General features: G+C 38.0%; 1 protein-coding gene across 3 annotated transcripts; it reads left to right on the forward strand.

Moving 5' to 3' along the window:
• Window positions 1-688: 688 nt before the first annotated feature.
• Window positions 689-16,907, forward strand: dbpb (D site albumin promoter binding protein b). Of its 3 annotated transcripts, none has more exons than XM_027147668.2 (5): window positions 689-1,141; window positions 1,354-1,534; window positions 4,891-5,283; window positions 12,102-12,346; window positions 14,873-16,907. In XM_027147668.2, exons 2-5 carry the CDS (start codon window positions 1,384-1,386, stop codon window positions 15,089-15,091), a joined length of 1,008 nt encoding a protein of 335 aa, XP_027003469.1. In that variant the 5' UTR covers window positions 689-1,141; window positions 1,354-1,383; the 3' UTR covers window positions 15,092-16,907. The 3 variants fall into 3 exon arrangements, with proteins under 3 accessions (XP_027003469.1, XP_047667486.1, XP_027003468.1); XM_027147667.2 differs by having other exon boundaries at window positions 693-1,141; window positions 1,354-1,570; XM_047811530.1 differs by lacking the exon at window positions 1,354-1,534 and having other exon boundaries at window positions 691-1,141.
• The last annotated feature ends 253 nt before the right edge of the window (window positions 16,908-17,160 follow it).

Consider the following 17,160-nt stretch of genomic DNA (forward strand, 5'->3'; position numbering starts at 1 on the left):
GGGATGACACGGCCACAGGCTTCTCCGCGTGCTGTGTACACGTGCGTGTACACGTTCCTCTGTGAAGACAGAGACACCAAACTTGTCCGCGGATTATGAGCAAAAATGATAATTCTTCCATCGGGCGACGTGTCGACAACCGATACCCACGTCTATAGAGAACATAAACACTTTAAAAACGGCTGTTGTTTGCTTGAGAATTCTGCTCAAGTATGAACACCACACTCACACACAGCCCCTGTCCTAACGATCCCATAATATAATCCCATGACAACCGCTCAGATTAAATTATAAACACTCATGAGATGTCATGGCGTGTCATTACTACACACGCATCAGATATTTCACACCAAGTTCTGATGATACACGGAATTCCCTCGCACACGAGATCCACAAGCATACACACGTATCGTCCTGGTGTGTGCACAGGGATTAGGATTAGGATTAGGACAGGACATTTTTTTTATTCGACTCAGTGTACGCCGTGAATGCAAACAAGCTACCAGATTTACCTTCAGCTCACTGGCTACCTGTACATACACTTTGTTAAGCCTTCTTGTCTCCTCGCTCCATTCAGTCAATCGGTCTGCTGAGCTCGCGGGAGATGTGACGTCACGTGACTGCCCCTGGTTCGTTCCGGCTGTGCGCGAGGCTCACGTGCTTGCTCAGAGAGGAGGAGGTGGAGGACGAGGAGGAGGAGGAGGATGAGGAACGGGTGCAGAAAAAAAAAAGCGATAACGTCCAACCAACCGGCACTGCGCAGCTGCACCCGTGTCCTGCATGCTTTTATTTTTTTTTCTTCGTTTTTTGTTTTCATTCGTTGTTTTTTATTTTATTTAGTACACGACGGTGTTTCCTTGGCTTAGTTTTTGACGGCTGTTCTTTTCAACACGGTTGGACATTAAACATGATCGTTCCTTGTGTTCCTAGGAGCAACTTTTTTCCTTCTGCAAGACCTGTTTCTCCTGCTGTCTGACAGTTCAGCCTGTAAGGGTTCTGTATGGACATACATGACAAAACTGAGCTGTTTAAAGTTAAATATTCTGCTACCACTTAAGTGGGCGTTTTATCCATTGGACTGCCACCAAGTGCAACAAAATGACACTCTTTCCTTTTTTCTGAGCTCTCAAGAAGACTAAAGGTAAATATTCACTTACAGTGAAAGACTATTAATAGTGTTTTTAAATGCATGTCTTAATGATAGTTGTAATAATAATAATAATAATAATAATAATAATAATAAATAATTGGTCTAGTTTGCATGGGCCTTGTTCTTGTTAGTTATTTAGTTATACAGTAAAGTTGCTGTTTCTACTTTAAAGCACTCTGATTTGTTGTTTGTGTATTGAGTAGTGTAGTGTCCAGCTCTCCATAGTGGACTGGATGATGGCAGGGCCTCCATCTCAGCGCCTGTTGCCCCCTCCTGGACCTAAAACACACTTCAGGAGTTTAGATCATACAGGAGGAGACTCACTGATCACTGGACCAGTCAACACCGGCCCTGACCTTAAATCACCCCAGACCCCACTCAAAGGTGATCAGCGCTTTAAAGACTGCTGTGAAATAAAGGGTACGTCACACACGTCTGGCTGATGTCTGTACTGTCGAACCTTGGCAGTTTTTTGCCAGTCATTCTATGTTGGTTTGCCAGTTTGCTAGTTGCCATGGTTTTCCGAGTAGCTCATGGATGCAAAAACTACATAGCTATTTGCAGTGGAAACACTAAACTATCTGTATTTATCAAACACGTTGAGCTTGTAGCCAACATAGTGAATATCAGCATTTGATAGTACAGTCAATAGACTACAGTGGCAGGGATATTCAAGAAAAAATTGTGATGCCCTACGTATATATATAAATTTCTTTGCATGCCTAGGTTTGGATAAGCAGTTAACATGGCCGGTTAATATGGATTTAAAGTGGTTATGTTGGTTTTGGAATGGTTTTGCAACACTACCATTTCATATTTGTGTTTGACACAGACAATAAGAAACTGGCTTTTGAATAAGCAGTGTAGTCATTTCACCAATCAGACAAAGAGGGTCAGTCTATGAAGGTCTGAAAAAAATCTCTTTCTTGATTAACTGTCTGCAGCTTAATAATTGATGTTAATGACCACGATTGGTCACAAGAAATGATCTGCTGCAGAAGCTACGCTGGTTCGTGTTTAGAAAACTGGAGTTCGGTTTTCATTTGCATAAAGTTTAACCCTGCCAACTGCTTCATCAGGTTTAACCCTGCCAAGTGTTGCTTCATCTACTGTCAACTAAACTGTCAAACATCCATAAAAAACTTAAAAGTATCTCAGTAGAAATGCACTAAGTTTAACGGTGTACTAATAATAAACTAGCTTTATTCCATAACTGTTTAATGGTTATTTTCTATAGTAGATGACATGGGCATATGTTGTGATTTTGCTTTTGCCATTTGACTCATTAGACAATTAGAAATACACTTAGAGTAATACTGAAACTGAAAAAAAGACATATTAGAGAATTTTGCATTGGTTTGATGTGAACGTTTAGAATAAAGAGTGTTTCAGATGGATGGTGTACATAAAGCATAATGTGTATAAAATGTGTCGTATACGAAAAGATTAAAATGGTATTGTGCATTTCAGCAGTGTTTGGATGAGCAAAGGGTCTGTGGGTGAGCTACATGTTGTTCATTTAAGAACATGCACCAAAAACAACCAAGAAAAATGGATGTGTCTATTATGTGGATTCTATAAAGGGGTAATACATTAGTAGCAATTGAATTTTACTAGAATACACAGCAGTACAGTCCACAGCAAATGGTTTAACCAGAGGCAGAATCTGCTATAATCAGTGAAGATTTTTTTCAGCTTTGATGCACTCAATCAAAAAGTGCCCCACATTCAGATGTCCTTGCAGAAGGAGATGTTGACAGCTGTTGTCCACAAGATCAGCTTTATGAGAAGAGATCCTATGTATTGCTCTAATGTGAAAGCTGAGGGTTATTTTTTTACTTCTGTACAGTGACTATGCAAAAATTGGTGTATGATTAACCTGGTCAAGGATCAGGCATTTTGATCTTAGACTGATTATAAACCAAGTGAAAAGCCACCTGCTCTATTAATTCCAAAGGTTTATTTGCAGCTCAAATGCCAGCCCACAAGCATTTAACTACACTTGGTCAAACATACGGGATTTATTGCCATTCAATTATAAAAAAAAAAAGGATCAGTACATTGATTTTTTTTCAATTCATGAAATATTTGAAATAACCAGAAGGCAATGATGATTTAAATACAGGACCTCTGTAGCAATTCAGAACGTCATCAGTTAGGTCACGGTGCACAGAAAAAGAAAAAACATAACGAGAGGCTTATTGTCATATCTAAAATGCATGCTCTATTTTACAGATATACTTTCATTTACTAGTTATTCTAACTGTGAGTGTCTAAGTGTCTACGCTTCATAGTGTTATTATCACTACAGTAGAGCGTAAAGGTTAACGTTACTGGAAATGTATGCACGTTTCTGCAGTGCCAGTAGTTATAATGTAATTATTTCTAGTTCAGATAATGTGTCTCACACGTGCGATATGACTTATGAGAAATGAACGTAATAGTCATTTTCACTTTTGTTGAAATGGCAATAGATGGATTCTTAAAAATGGAGTCCAAAAAAAAAAAGAGTTTTTATGAGTCTCATGAAACACAAGTGTATATTATATCCACCCCGAACGCTATTTGGAAAATGATGTGGAGTCGATTGCTAATGACATCCTATTATGAATCGGTGTTTTAATTGTCAAACGGACTATTATACTATCACTACTGAGCATCAGTAGTGCAGTGAGACTACTGATGACAACTCCAATAATACGGGCTATAATAGCAGCAGCATCTGCTGTGAGAAGTGGATTTGCAGTTTTCAGGCATGATGAGACTAATGCGGTATGATTGAAGCTCAAGTTTTACAGTTTCCTTGTGTTCTGTCTGTGCCTAAAGCTATGGCCATTTCAGAAGATGTAAGGTTAGCATCCAGCTTTCCTTGCTTTTATTATTTTGATAGGTTTTAGAACGGTAGTTCATGTTTGTAGCAGCATATGGTGTGGAGATTAGCACGAGCATACGCAAGAGAGTGACCTGCAGAATGGGTGTGATGTATATTAGTCGAGTATGTTGTAGAAGCTCAAGCCCTTGCAAACAGAGATAAGCTCAACTGAGGTGAACATACATGCACCGAGAACTCAGGGTGGAATTCTGTTGCAGAAAAAATGACAGTCATGTGAAAGCACTAGCAATACTGATAAGTATAGTATATTTCTTTTGGACATGACTCTTTAAAGAGCTGACAGTGGGATAAGCAAATAAAATCTCCCACCTGTTATGCTGTTATAAATAATTCAGCTCATCATATATACATATACATATATATATATATATATATATATATATATATATATATATATATATATATATATATATATACACATAATTACCTTATCATAACTCATTATGATTCGGTTACATCATTGGCTCCAGGAGACAAATTCTGAGTTTGTAAATCTTTGAAATGACACTAAATAGAGCATCTCGGTTTCAGAGGTCGGGAAATCAGTTTATGCCCAAGCATCACCTTGTTTCAGTGAATAATCTGTGGACATGTTTTTATTAAGAACTGCTGCTGTAATCATAGAGAATTTATTGTTCTCATTAGGAATCTATATCTTCTGGAATCTGTAAAGCTGAAAACACTAAATAAAAGAAATTTAAATAAAAACAGTCGAAGTAGCAGAAATTCTAATATGCAACATACTGCAAAGCATTAGCTGCAAAGGGGAAAAGGGGTCAAGGGGTGGTTTATTTACACCAATATGCAGACTGGATTTCATTGCATTTCTTTTCTCTCTGCATCTCAGATAAGGACCGGTTGGAAATGGATGAGGATTCTTTGGGACGTTGCTCGATCCGGGACAGGAGCAGCAATGGGCAAGGAGCAGATGGCAGCGGATTAGGGACAGGGACAGGGACAGGGACAGGTACCTTTCAGAGCCTGTGGGAGCGGACAGTGGCCTCTGATCCCGGTTTGTACCAGCTACACTACATGGACCTGGGCGAGTTCCTGACGGAGAACGGCATGGCCATGCACGGAGCTCAGATCCCATCCCAGAGCTCGCAGTGCCCCTCCACATCCCCTTCTCCCTGCTCGTCCTCATCCTCATCCTCAGCTTCTGCCGGTTCACCACCTACGTTGCTTGGCTTGGACATGCAGGTGCAGCAGAGCATGCTGGGAGCTGGCGGATGCTTGCACAGTAAGTTGGGTTGGTGGGCTCATTTATTTCTTGTGCTAGATAGGAAACTTTAACCTTGACTTGGGGCATGAAAAAAATTATTATAAAAAAAAATTATAAAATTATTGCTTAGATGGCATATGAATAATAATTCACAATTATGCAGCTAATTTTAGAACAAAGTAGTTTTCTGACGCAATCAAGGCTGTACAGCAGGCCTGTGAGATATTGATTTTTTTCCACGATTGTGATTTTCCATTTTAAAATATTGCTATAAATGTGCGGAACGATTAGCCTAAAAGAGATCTGCACACATGCATCGCAATTTCCTCTTTTTAAAAAGTACTATTATTATAAAGAGTGAAATAATATTAGCAGCTGTGCAGCTAACACATCTAGTATAGTTATAGTATGTGTATAAATGCAGTATGTGCATTAAACAGTTAGAGAAACAGAACAGCACATTTCAATTGAAACCTTTTTAGAAATTGATTGACTTACATTACCATGGCTGACATTTTCACTGTTGATGCTGCTGATAGGAGAGCAGGAGCGTGCAAGAGAAAGATGATCAGAAAGGAAAAACAAAACAAAACAGTATCTCGATAGGAATCACTTTTAAAATCACCATTAAAATTTAATGAAAAGTGCTTGAGTTTTTTGACATAATGGCGTAATGGCCCCTGTCAAGGTGTGGGATGTATAATGCAGCAAATGAACTATCAGTTTTCAAAGTTGATGTGTTGGAAGCAGGTGAAATGGGCAAATGTAAGGATCTGGGTGACTGACAATGGCCAAAATGTAATGGCTAGATGACTGACTCAGGGCATCTCCAAAACAGCAGGTGTTGTGATGTTCCCATGTATTCAGAGGTTGGTACCCAACAGAAATGATCTAAGAGAGAACAACTGGTGAGCCATGGGTCATGGATGTTGTGAGTGGGGAGCAAAAGTTAGGCTGTCGGGTCTGAACCCACAGAAGAGCCAACATAGCACAGATTGCAAAAAAAAAAGTTAATGTTGGCTTTGATAGAAAGCTGTCAGAACACACAGATCATCTCTGCTTTGTTTGTATGGGGCTGCAGACCAGTCAAAGTGCTCATGTTGACCACTGTCCACTGCTGAAAGTGCATCAGAACTGGACCATGGAGCAATGGAAAAAGGTGGCCTGGTCTGACGCATGTGTGTTGTTTACCAAAACATCATTGCATACCACTTTATTGTGATAGTATTTCCTGATGTCAGTAGCCTCTTAGCAGGATAATGCTCTCTGTCTAGGTATGGTTTGAGGAACATGACAGAGGTATTGACCTGGCCTCCATATTCCCCAGACCTCGATCTGATCCATCATCTGTGGGATGGGATGGACAAATAACTTGAGGTCCCAAGTTTGGTAGCCTAGTGGTTAAGGTATTGGGCTAAAAACTCTAAAGTTGTGAGTTCAATCCCAGGACCACCAAGCTACCACTGCGGGACCCCTGAGCAAGTCCCTTAACCCTCAGTTACTCAGTTGTGTAAAATGAGATGAATGTAAGTTGCTCTGGATAAGGGTGTCTGCCAAATGCTGGAAATGTAAATATATATTCTCTATTTTTCCTGGAACAAGGAGATAGGGTTTGTTAATATCAGAGAGGTCTAAACACCTGTGCCTCTCATTCCACATATCATTTGGCTCATTTTCCATTTTACTGGGGAGAAAAAAAAACAGTTGTCAGGTCTGGTAATTTAGTTAAAATTCAAATCACTGAATCAGAATAAGACTAGTTGGTCCCCATTTATTTAACGGCTCTTTAAAATGCTAAATATAAACAGACTCTAAAGAAATATCTACACGAATAATGAGAAAGAATGTTAACATTTTGTACATTTCAAGAAATATAAGGATATTAGTGAAATATTAGAACCGACATCTTTTGAGTCAGAATACAACATCTCTTAGATTTTCTACAAAATGAAAAAAGGAAATGTGATTGTTTGCTGTGTAAGCTCAAGCTCAACTGAACTAGAAACTAGATTGACTGCACTTGTATAAATGAATAAGACAAAAAAAAGACGTCCATAGCGAGTAGCTCAGTAAACAGAAGTCTCTGCTCTAATATATGTCTTAGAACTCGTATCCCAGTTCCCTTTGGGTTTTTCACTGTCTAAAATCCTGAGGATGTTTGTGTTATTATCAGTTTGTCAGTAGTGAGCACATTGGGCCTGTATCCAGTGGCAGGATTTGAAATGTTAATTAGAAGGTTTCAGGGGTTTGTAGGATTTTACATATAAAAGCATGCAAATGTTGAATCTCTGTGATATCTCTCCACTGCAGTAACTGTGGAATATTGCAGTGTTTAAAAGTACCCTTTATAAGACTTTGGTTAATGTGTGTGTGTGTGTGTGTGTGTGTGTGTGTGTGTGTGTGTGTGTGTGTGTGTGTATGGCCCTTGTTTATCCTGCGTTATAAAGCAGTTAAGATTGGGTTGGGTTTGGAATGTACTGTAAGTAAACTGCTATCAGTCCTCACATGCTGACAGAGCGACTATACACAAGATAAAAGAGTGCAGAAAAAAGACAAGGGGTGGAATTGGGGGTTAAAAAGAAACAAGATGCATTAGTGAATCGGAAAAGTAACAGAAGAGAATGGAAGGACAAGACGGAACAAAATCATACATAAAGAATGACAGGATGTGTGTGTGTGTGTGTGTGTGTGTGTGTGTGTGTGCATGTGTGTGTGCATGTGTGTGTGCGTGCGTGCGTGCTTGTGTGTGTGCGCGTGCGTGTTAACACACGGTCCATGTGCACATGCTCGATCACGTGCCAGGACAAAGTGTGGAGCAGACAGGGATAGGGGGAGGAGTGGGAGGGATTTAGGTGTGTGTGTGTGTGTGTGTGTGTGTGTGTGTGTGTGTGTGTGTGTGTGTGTGTGTGTGTGTGCGCGCGCTTGTGAGTGCGTGTGCATGTGTGTGCATGTGCATGACAGTGCAATAGAACAACTGTACTTCAGAGTAAATGTTTACTCTTAGCAGCAGATAGAGAGAGAAAGATAGAGAGAGGGAGAGAGAGATTATGGCCTCCTTTCTTTTGCATGTTCTGATCAGTTTCATTAAATCATGTCATCTTTTGGTTGCTATTTCAAAAGGTCAACAGATCTCACAATTCTAATCAAAAATCATAAATCATAAATACAATGTAAGGTCCATGTAGTTTATGTGACACTGGTCTCTTTTTAGTCGTGTGTGTGTGTGTGTGTGTGTGTGTGTTTGTGTGTGTGTGTTGGGGTGAGAGAGCAGAGTGAAATACAGAATTGTTGTTCAGTTGTGAAATGTTTGCTGTATTTACCTGCTGCCCTCCGGTGGAAATGTAAAGAATAGCAAAATAAATTAAATATTTGATTATCTGATGTGTACCATGTTGCAAAAAATGATTTGAAAAAAAGAATTTTTCATACACACATTTGTATATATATATATATATATATATATATATATATATATATATATATATATATATATATATAAAGCTTACAGACTATGCTATCACCTGCTGTCAACTCAGTGAAAAGAATGCTATGCTTTTCGATAAATTCTTTAGAGCTCTGGTTATGAGTCATTTACAAGGTTCATGAGAAGATTTAAAAGAGTGTCCATGCGTCGTTCTTCATTTAAAAGTCAGGGTGATTTTTTTTTCATGCACAAGTGTACTTGGGGCTACACAAGGCAGTCTATGAGCTTTAGAGAAGCAGCTGACAATGAAACAAGATTTAGAGCTGTTTCCTAACAGAAGGCTTAGGAGAGCGAGCATTTTAAAGCACTGCAAAGACAAATTTTTGGCTCATGATGCTTACGTGCTGTCTTTGAATCATGAGGGCCATCGTCTTACAATCATGTTCAGTATCAGCTGCCAGCATTGCAGAAGTTATTTCTGAAAAGCACACAGAATCCCTGTTACTGATACTGAATAACTTTGGACTGTTTGCCGTGGGTTCTGGCAGAGCGGTGTCACATCTCTCAGTCCCGAGTCCCATCACCTGCACTGTGAGATCATTTAGAACTGCTAATTCAGATGCAGTACCGTGCACAAGTGTTAGGCAAATCTAAATATTTGATAGACATGTTGATGTATACTTGTATCGTGACCTGGTTTCTCATACACACGTTATGGAGGCTGTGTGGGACCTGCAGAGACTGAAGTGAGATCAAAGAGATTAAAAAAAGAAAATAAAATAAAAAAAAACCTTCATGGCTCTTCAATTTCCTTACTTAAGAGAGTAATATCATTTGTATTCATTTCCTTTGCTCTTTGAATCGCTGACTTTTAGAGACATTCGTTTGATTATTTTTCATAATCAGGTATAGTTTTTTTTTTGCATCACTGGAATTTATTCCTTTATAATCATATGACTGGATGTTTGCACAGCTATAGCTGGATTTTTTTAATGTAGTTAGTGCAATCAGTTCCATCCATGTTGTAGTAATATAAGGACAAGAGATTTTACAGGATTTATTACATTTAGAGCATTTAACAAACAAAGAAATCCGTTAATCTTTCACTCACAGAACTCACATCTGACTTGAGTTTGCCAGGATTTCTACATTTTGTCTAATAGAAGGCGTTTAGAATTTTGCATACACCGCATACGACATGACATAATACAATTATAATAGAATAGTCGTGTTAATGAGCATGATGTTTTTTGAGCAGGGTTGCCATGTTCTACATATATAAAACTGCTTATTACAGATTCAGCCATTCAGATATGTACACCATTGTCGAACACAAAAAAGACTGAGAAAAGAGGATAATCTGTCCTGCTGGACCTCAGTCTCTGCGGCTGGAAAGCTCTAAAATCTCACCAAAACAACAACAACAAAAATAAATGCTGCACCTTTTGTTCATATGTCCGTTCATATTTCTTTAGGACACTTTATCTGTTCCTTCTGAATAATACAGTATGTTTCTGTTTACTTATATCCCTAATATACAGTTTCTACAGTTATTGCTGCACTATAAAGTCTTTCCCTGTAAGAAAAACATAAACAAATGGCAGTGGAGTTGAAATGAACCGTGTTTTATTGTGTCTAGAATCGACAGCATGGCACTGTTTATAAATGTACGCTTTGAACAACACACTTAACTGACATGTTCAACCACTCAAATCATTTCTTTCTTTCTTTCTTTCTTTCTTTCTTTCTTTCTTTCTTTCTTTCTTTCTTTCTTTCTTTCTTTCTTTCTTTCTTTCTTTCTTTCTTTCTTTCTTTCTTTCTTTCTTTCTTTCTTTCTTTCTTTCTTTCTTTCCATAGTATTTTCTTTAGAGTTTTACAATTTATATTATGTAGTTGTTTATACCCGGTTACTGTTATTACTGTAAATGCAAAACAATGCCTAAGATACTTTGTCAGACACTTTTGTAAGCAAAAGGCGTGTTTAAACTTAACACTAATATTGTAGGAATATTTACAATTTGAATCTTTTAGTTCACATGGATTACAAGGGAACACAGACCTCTAAAAGGTTAACAAAATTCATTTATCGTGTGTGGATAGATAGATTCTTCTTCTTCTTCTTCTTCTTCTTCTTCTTGTTCCTCTACTTTCGGCTTTTCCTGTTGGGGTTGCCACAACGAATCATCAGTTTCCACCTAATTCTCTCCTCGGCATCCTCTACTCTTGCACCAATTAACTTCATGTCCTCTTTTAACACATCCATATATCTCCTCTTTGGCCTTCCTCTTGACCTCTTACCTGACAGCTCCATCTCCAACATCCTACTACCAATATAACCATCTCCCTCCTCTGTACATGTCCAAACCATCTCATCTAACTGGCGATTTATACTTGGCACGTTTTCGCCGGATGCCCTTCCTGACATAACCCTGTCTATTTATCCGGGCTTGGGACCGGCACAGAAGTCACTGGCATTCATCCCTTGTGGCAAGATTATTTTCCATATTAAATTGCACAGGGTCAGCTATGATACAGCATCCCTAGAGAAGAGAGGGTATTTGTGTGTATCTTTGTGTGTTTATGAGTGAAATCAATGAGTCAGTATAATTAAAAAAAAAAAAATTATCCTGCCACATTAGCTAGTAGTTTGACAGCATTTTGCTCACACAGCTAGTTTTTAGGTGCAGTTGGCAGGTGTTATTTTGAACCCTGAAAATGGGTACGTTTCAATTTAATGAGGCATGGAAGGAAGATACAAAATATACAAATGGATAAAAAGCATGACTGACCCATACATTTTCAGTTGTGTGTGCTGCGGGAAAATGTATAAATTGGGAACTCTAGGGAAAAAAGCGCTGAAGGCCCATTTGAAATCAGACAAGCATGAACACTTCAGTTCTATAAGAACAGCTTCATATATATATATATATATATATATATATATATATATATATATATATATATATATATATATATATATAGATTGCTCTGTTTATTGCATTTTTTTTGGTTTTGAAAAACCAAAAGGTTTTGAAAATGATGGTAAAATTGATGTGCTTTTTCAGTATATAAAACATTTGAGTGTCAAATACTGCAAAACACTGTTTTTTAATATATTGTGTCGTATAGTTTTGCTTAAAAGCCATCATTTGTATGTAATTAACCAGATTTAAAAACAACAGGTCAATACTGTAACTGGGCATCAGATATTGTGTGATTTAAATTCGATGCTTAGTCTATGCAATCCTGTGCATCAGGGTCTGGACAGTGTATATACATATATATATATATATATATATATATATATATATATATATATATATATATATATATATATATATATATGTAGTACAGCAATTGTCTCAATCTGTCCCTTACCTTCTCACACCCCACTTTCTCTCTGTGTCCTTAGGTCCTCCTCAGGGCAGTCTCGAGAATACTCCATCACCCTCCTGCCCTCCACTCACTGCCCCACCCATGACCAATGCCAATGACATACTGACGACCTTTGACCCTGACCCCGCTGATGTGGCCCTGTCCAGTGTCCCAGGACAGGAGGCGTTTGATCCCCGCACACATTGCTTTAGTGAAGACGATCTCAAGCCACAGCCTGTGATCAAAAAGGCCAGGAAGATGCTCGTCCCTGACAGCTTAAAGGTAAAATCTGTCTGTGTGTTGTATATAATAGCATCATAAAGACTTATTGGGTTAAATGATATAATCCAATTTATTTCTCTATGAAGTTTTTTTAATCAGAGTCCAAAAAATTAAATTTGCAACTATTACTGTGTTGGTTAATGGTTTATACAGTGGGGCTCAAAAGTTTCTGCACCCCAGGTAAAAATTTGTATTAATGTGCATAAAGAAGCCAAGAAAAAATCTCCAAAAGGCATCAAAGATTAAACATTCTTACAATTTGTTATTTCCATCATTTACACTGGCGTCTGCAAAGGTTTGGGCACCCTGCAGAATTTATAGCATGCAACACCCCCTTTGGAAAGCTGAGACCTGACAGTGTCATGGATTGTTCTAAATCATCGTCTGGAAAGACCAGGTGATGTCAATCTCAAATGTTTTAAATGCCCAGACTCATCTGACCTTACTCCAACAATCAGCACCATGGGTTCTTCTAAGCAGTTGTCTAGAAAACTGAAACTGAAAATATTTGACGCTCACAAAGCAGGAGAAGGCTATAAGAAGATAGCAAAGCCTTTTCAGATGCCAATATCCTCTGTTCAGAATGTAATTAAAAAATGGCAGTCATCAGGAACAGTGGAAGTTAAAGCAAGATCTGGAAGACCCAGAAAAATATCAGACAGAACAGCTCGCAGGATAGTGAGAAAAGCAAGTCAAAACCCACGTTTGACTGCACGATCCCTCCAGAAAGATCTGGCAGACACTGGAGTTGTGGTACACCATTCCTTTTATGAAGAGATACTTGTACAAATATGGTCTTCCTGGAAGAGTTATCAGAAGAAAACCTCTTCTACGTCCTTACCACAGAAATCAGCGTTTGAAGTTTGCAAATGAACATATAGACAAGCCTGATGCATTTTGAGACCGATGAGGTTAAAATAGAACTTTTTGGCCAGAATAAGCAAAGGTACGTTTGGAGAAGTAAGGGCACAGAATTTAATGAAAAGAACCTCTGTCCAACTGTTAAGCATGGGGGTGGATCAATCATGCTTTGGGCTTGTATTGCAGCCAGTGGCACAGGGAACATTTCATGAGTAGAAGGAAAAATGGATTCAATAAAATTTCAGCAAATTTTGGGTGCTAACTTGATGCCATCTGTGAAGAAGCTGAAGTTAAAGAGAGGATGGCTTCTACAAATGGATAATGATCCTAAACACACCTCAAAATCCACGGTGGATTACATCAAGAGGCGTAAACTGAAGGTTTTGCCATGGCCTTCACAATCTCCTGACCTCAATGTAATTGAAAATCTATGGATAGACCTTAAAAGAGAAGTGCGTGACAGACAGCACAGAAATCTCAAACAACCAGACTCTTGGATGGCTACAAAAAGCGTTTACAAGCTGTGATACTTGCCAAAGAGGGCAGTACAAGGTATTAACTCTGCAGGGTGCCCAAACTTTTGCAGATGCCATTTTTTTTGTTTTCTGTTATTTTGAACGTGTAAATGATGGAAATAAAATCTAAGTTTTTTTTTGACAAATTATAAGAATGTTTAATCTGTAATTTGATGCCCTTGAAGATATTCTTTATGCACATTAATACAAATTTTTACCTGGGGTGCCCAAACTTTCGAGCCCCACTGTATGTAGAGAATAAGTAGACAAGACAATCAGCCCTTTAAGACTTTCCTTGTACCTAGTCTACTAGGGGTAATATTTGCAGAGAAAAGAAAAAACGTATGGATTTTTTTACACAAAAATATTACTCTTAGAGATGCCCAAAGTGTTTGTTCATAAGCATCAAAAAATTGTAAAGGTCTTATCTTCATCCACTAAAATTCTGTGTAAGAGTATCCCAACAGAGGGAAAAACATCTCACATTGAATTTTATATCAGACTTCTAGTGATAATAATTCATTTTTTACACAGATTGAAAAAATGTCCAATAAGTATTTTGTTGTGCTTACTTTCTTATCCTGAAAGTGAAGTCTAAAAGCTCTGTGCAACTGATAACACATTCTCGCACAGCAGTTAAGATCTGTTCTGTTTACTCTTGCACTCGTGGTGTCATTTTTTTTATTTTTTTACCATTGTTCTAACGCTAAGACAAAACCACTAAACCACAGCAGAGCTCCTTGGGGATGCAGCTCAATCTTTAACTCCATTTTTCTCTGTGTTTAGAAGGGTTGATAACTGTAACTTCAACCTTCTTTGTGAAATAGATTGTCACTCCACATGTACAGTCTTCTTTCTGTCTTTCTCTTCCCAAATCTATTTTTGTCTAACTCTGCTTTATCACTTGGCTCATAGAAACAGAGAGAGACAGAGAGAGAGAGACTTTTATTGATCCCTGAGGGAAATGCATCCTGAATTCAGCTTTATAATCATCATACATTGAAACCCAGTTCCTTAGAGCGAGGAGTGCTTACAGTATTTTGAATGTTCCATGTTCTTTCTACTTATCTGCGTCCTTAAATAAAGAAAGGCTGTCATTATCTCTTGTTTCTCTGACTTCCCTGGCTTTTCTTTCTCTCTGTGTGTACAGGACGACAAATACTGGAGTCGGCGCTTGAAGAACAACGAGGCAGCTAAACGCTCTCGTGATGCGCGGCGAGTGAAAGAAAACCAGATCTCGGTGCGTGCCGCCTTTCTGGAGCGGGAGAACGCTGCGCTCCGACAGGAAGTGTCTAATATGCGCAAGGAGCTCGGCCGCTGCCGTAACATCCTCAACAAATACGAGAGCCGCTACTTGGAGCAGTTATGAACAAGAAAGAAGAGAAAGACCTAAAGCTATACAGATCACTGAATGTGCTGAGCGACAATGGACATGAGCCGAATCTCACACAGAGGCACAAAAGGAAAAGAGAAACACATGGACAGAAAGAGTAATGCAGGGAAATGGACAAAAAGCCTGTTAATACTTTGATGAGAAGTTAAATATAGGATAAATTGTTTTTCCATACAGGAGAGAAATGTATATTTTTATAAATAGAGGCAAACAGTGTGGGAAGAGGAATCTTTTTGAGAATATTTGATGTATTATTGTATTTCATATATATGAAAGACTATTTCAGGACGGTGTGAGATTTAAGAGATAATGTAGAGATATCGCAGGTATTTTAAAAAGCACTTACAGAGCTATAACAGATGAGGAGGGATAGTCATATTGGAGTAAAGATTTCATCAAATTGGTGGAATAATAATTTCAGACTGTGAAAGCTAAAGTGAGTTTTTAAATTTGCTAAAAATATAGTTTGGGTTTATTCAAGCACTTAAGTAATTGTGTACTTTTTATGCATTTGTAATGAAAGAGTTCTAGCAGAGTTTTAGTTTTTTTTTTCTTCTTTCTTTTAAACTTTTGACTTTGTGCTGATAATTGGGCAAAAGACATTGAGAGAGAAAGTGGGATGGATTGTGAGGCTTAATATTGACTGTGTTTTTTTTTCTTTGTTCACTCTTTCTTCATTGATTTGAATTCTAAATGTATAGTGAAATGAATCTTCACACATGTATTCAGTTTCCTTTTTTTCCTATTACTGAAATAGACATTTCCTCCTATCTTTCCTCCCACACTGTTTAACACTGCAATGTCTGTGATCACCAGAACTGTTGGTGCCACATTGTTTAAGTCCCTCGCATACTTGAACCTTCTATAGAAATTATCCTTGCTGTGCAAAGCATACGCTTGTATAATACTGATACAAATGACAAAGAATTATCCTTACCAGATTGTGTAGAACATACCATCTGTATTGTATACAGATATTTAGTATATTTTCCAGACAGATTTGCATTTTTGGACTGATTGTGCTTTTGTAGGTGGCTTGCATTAGAGTGTGCAAAGCTGTTCCAGGCATCGTTACTTTCCCATCTCTCGTAGTCTGACCAGGAACAGTTATACATCATGCCGTTGAGTTGGATTAATCTTCTTGAGTCTAAGTTTTGTGAAGCTGAGTTATAATTGCATTCAAATCATGGCGTGATGCACTTCCCTTTAATAGCGCCCTGGCTATTTATTTCACCTTTCTGCTTCTATACTGTATCTGTTTCTTTCTCTAGATCACTTATAAAGTTCTTTGAATTCTTAATGTACTAAATATTATGTTTACTTGTAATAGGATTGACTTTAGTTTTATCGTTTAGCTTTGCTCTGTTTTTCTGTTCCGGTAAATGCACTACTCTCTCCTTAATTGTGCATGTTTTAGGCCACTTCTTCTTTGATAGCTCTCTAGAGTGCATTATAGAACCTCTGAGACACTCATTTAGTCACCAGTGGTCACCACAATCTGTCGACAAAATGAACAGCGCTTTTCATTTCTGTTTAGACATTCTGCTCTTTATCGGTGATGTAGGTGTTTGAGGTGTTTTATTTTATTTTTTCTCACCTATATCTTTTGTGTCAGCGGTGACAGTATGTTTTTCCTGCAACTTCCCATCTTGTTTAACAGACCCATGAATACAAGACACTCATCCACACCATCCTTGAGTTATGCATCCCAGTGACCACTTTGCTCTTAGCCAAAGTATTTCCAGAAAATGTCTTTTAATGGAGAACACAAATAAATAATTCTTATTCACAAGCGTGTTAATTTTCAGTGTCTGCTTCTTTACAGTTACAGCCTGGAGGCTTTCAAACTATTTATACACTTTATACTTTACATGAGTTTCTAAAAATGAGATTTGAATAATTTCATGCAACATCAGGAAAATATATGCAGGAAACGTCTTCCCTCTAAAAAGCAGAACAGTTGCTATTATTAAATTGTTTTAATAGAAAAGAAAACAGTCCCTGTATTATTGTTAACCTTGTTAAAAAAAAAAGTCTGGCATGGT

Source organism: Tachysurus fulvidraco, chromosome 3, assembly GCF_022655615.1.
Source record: "Tachysurus fulvidraco isolate hzauxx_2018 chromosome 3, HZAU_PFXX_2.0, whole genome shotgun sequence".
Classification (NCBI taxonomy): domain Eukaryota; kingdom Metazoa; phylum Chordata; class Actinopteri; order Siluriformes; family Bagridae; genus Tachysurus; species Tachysurus fulvidraco.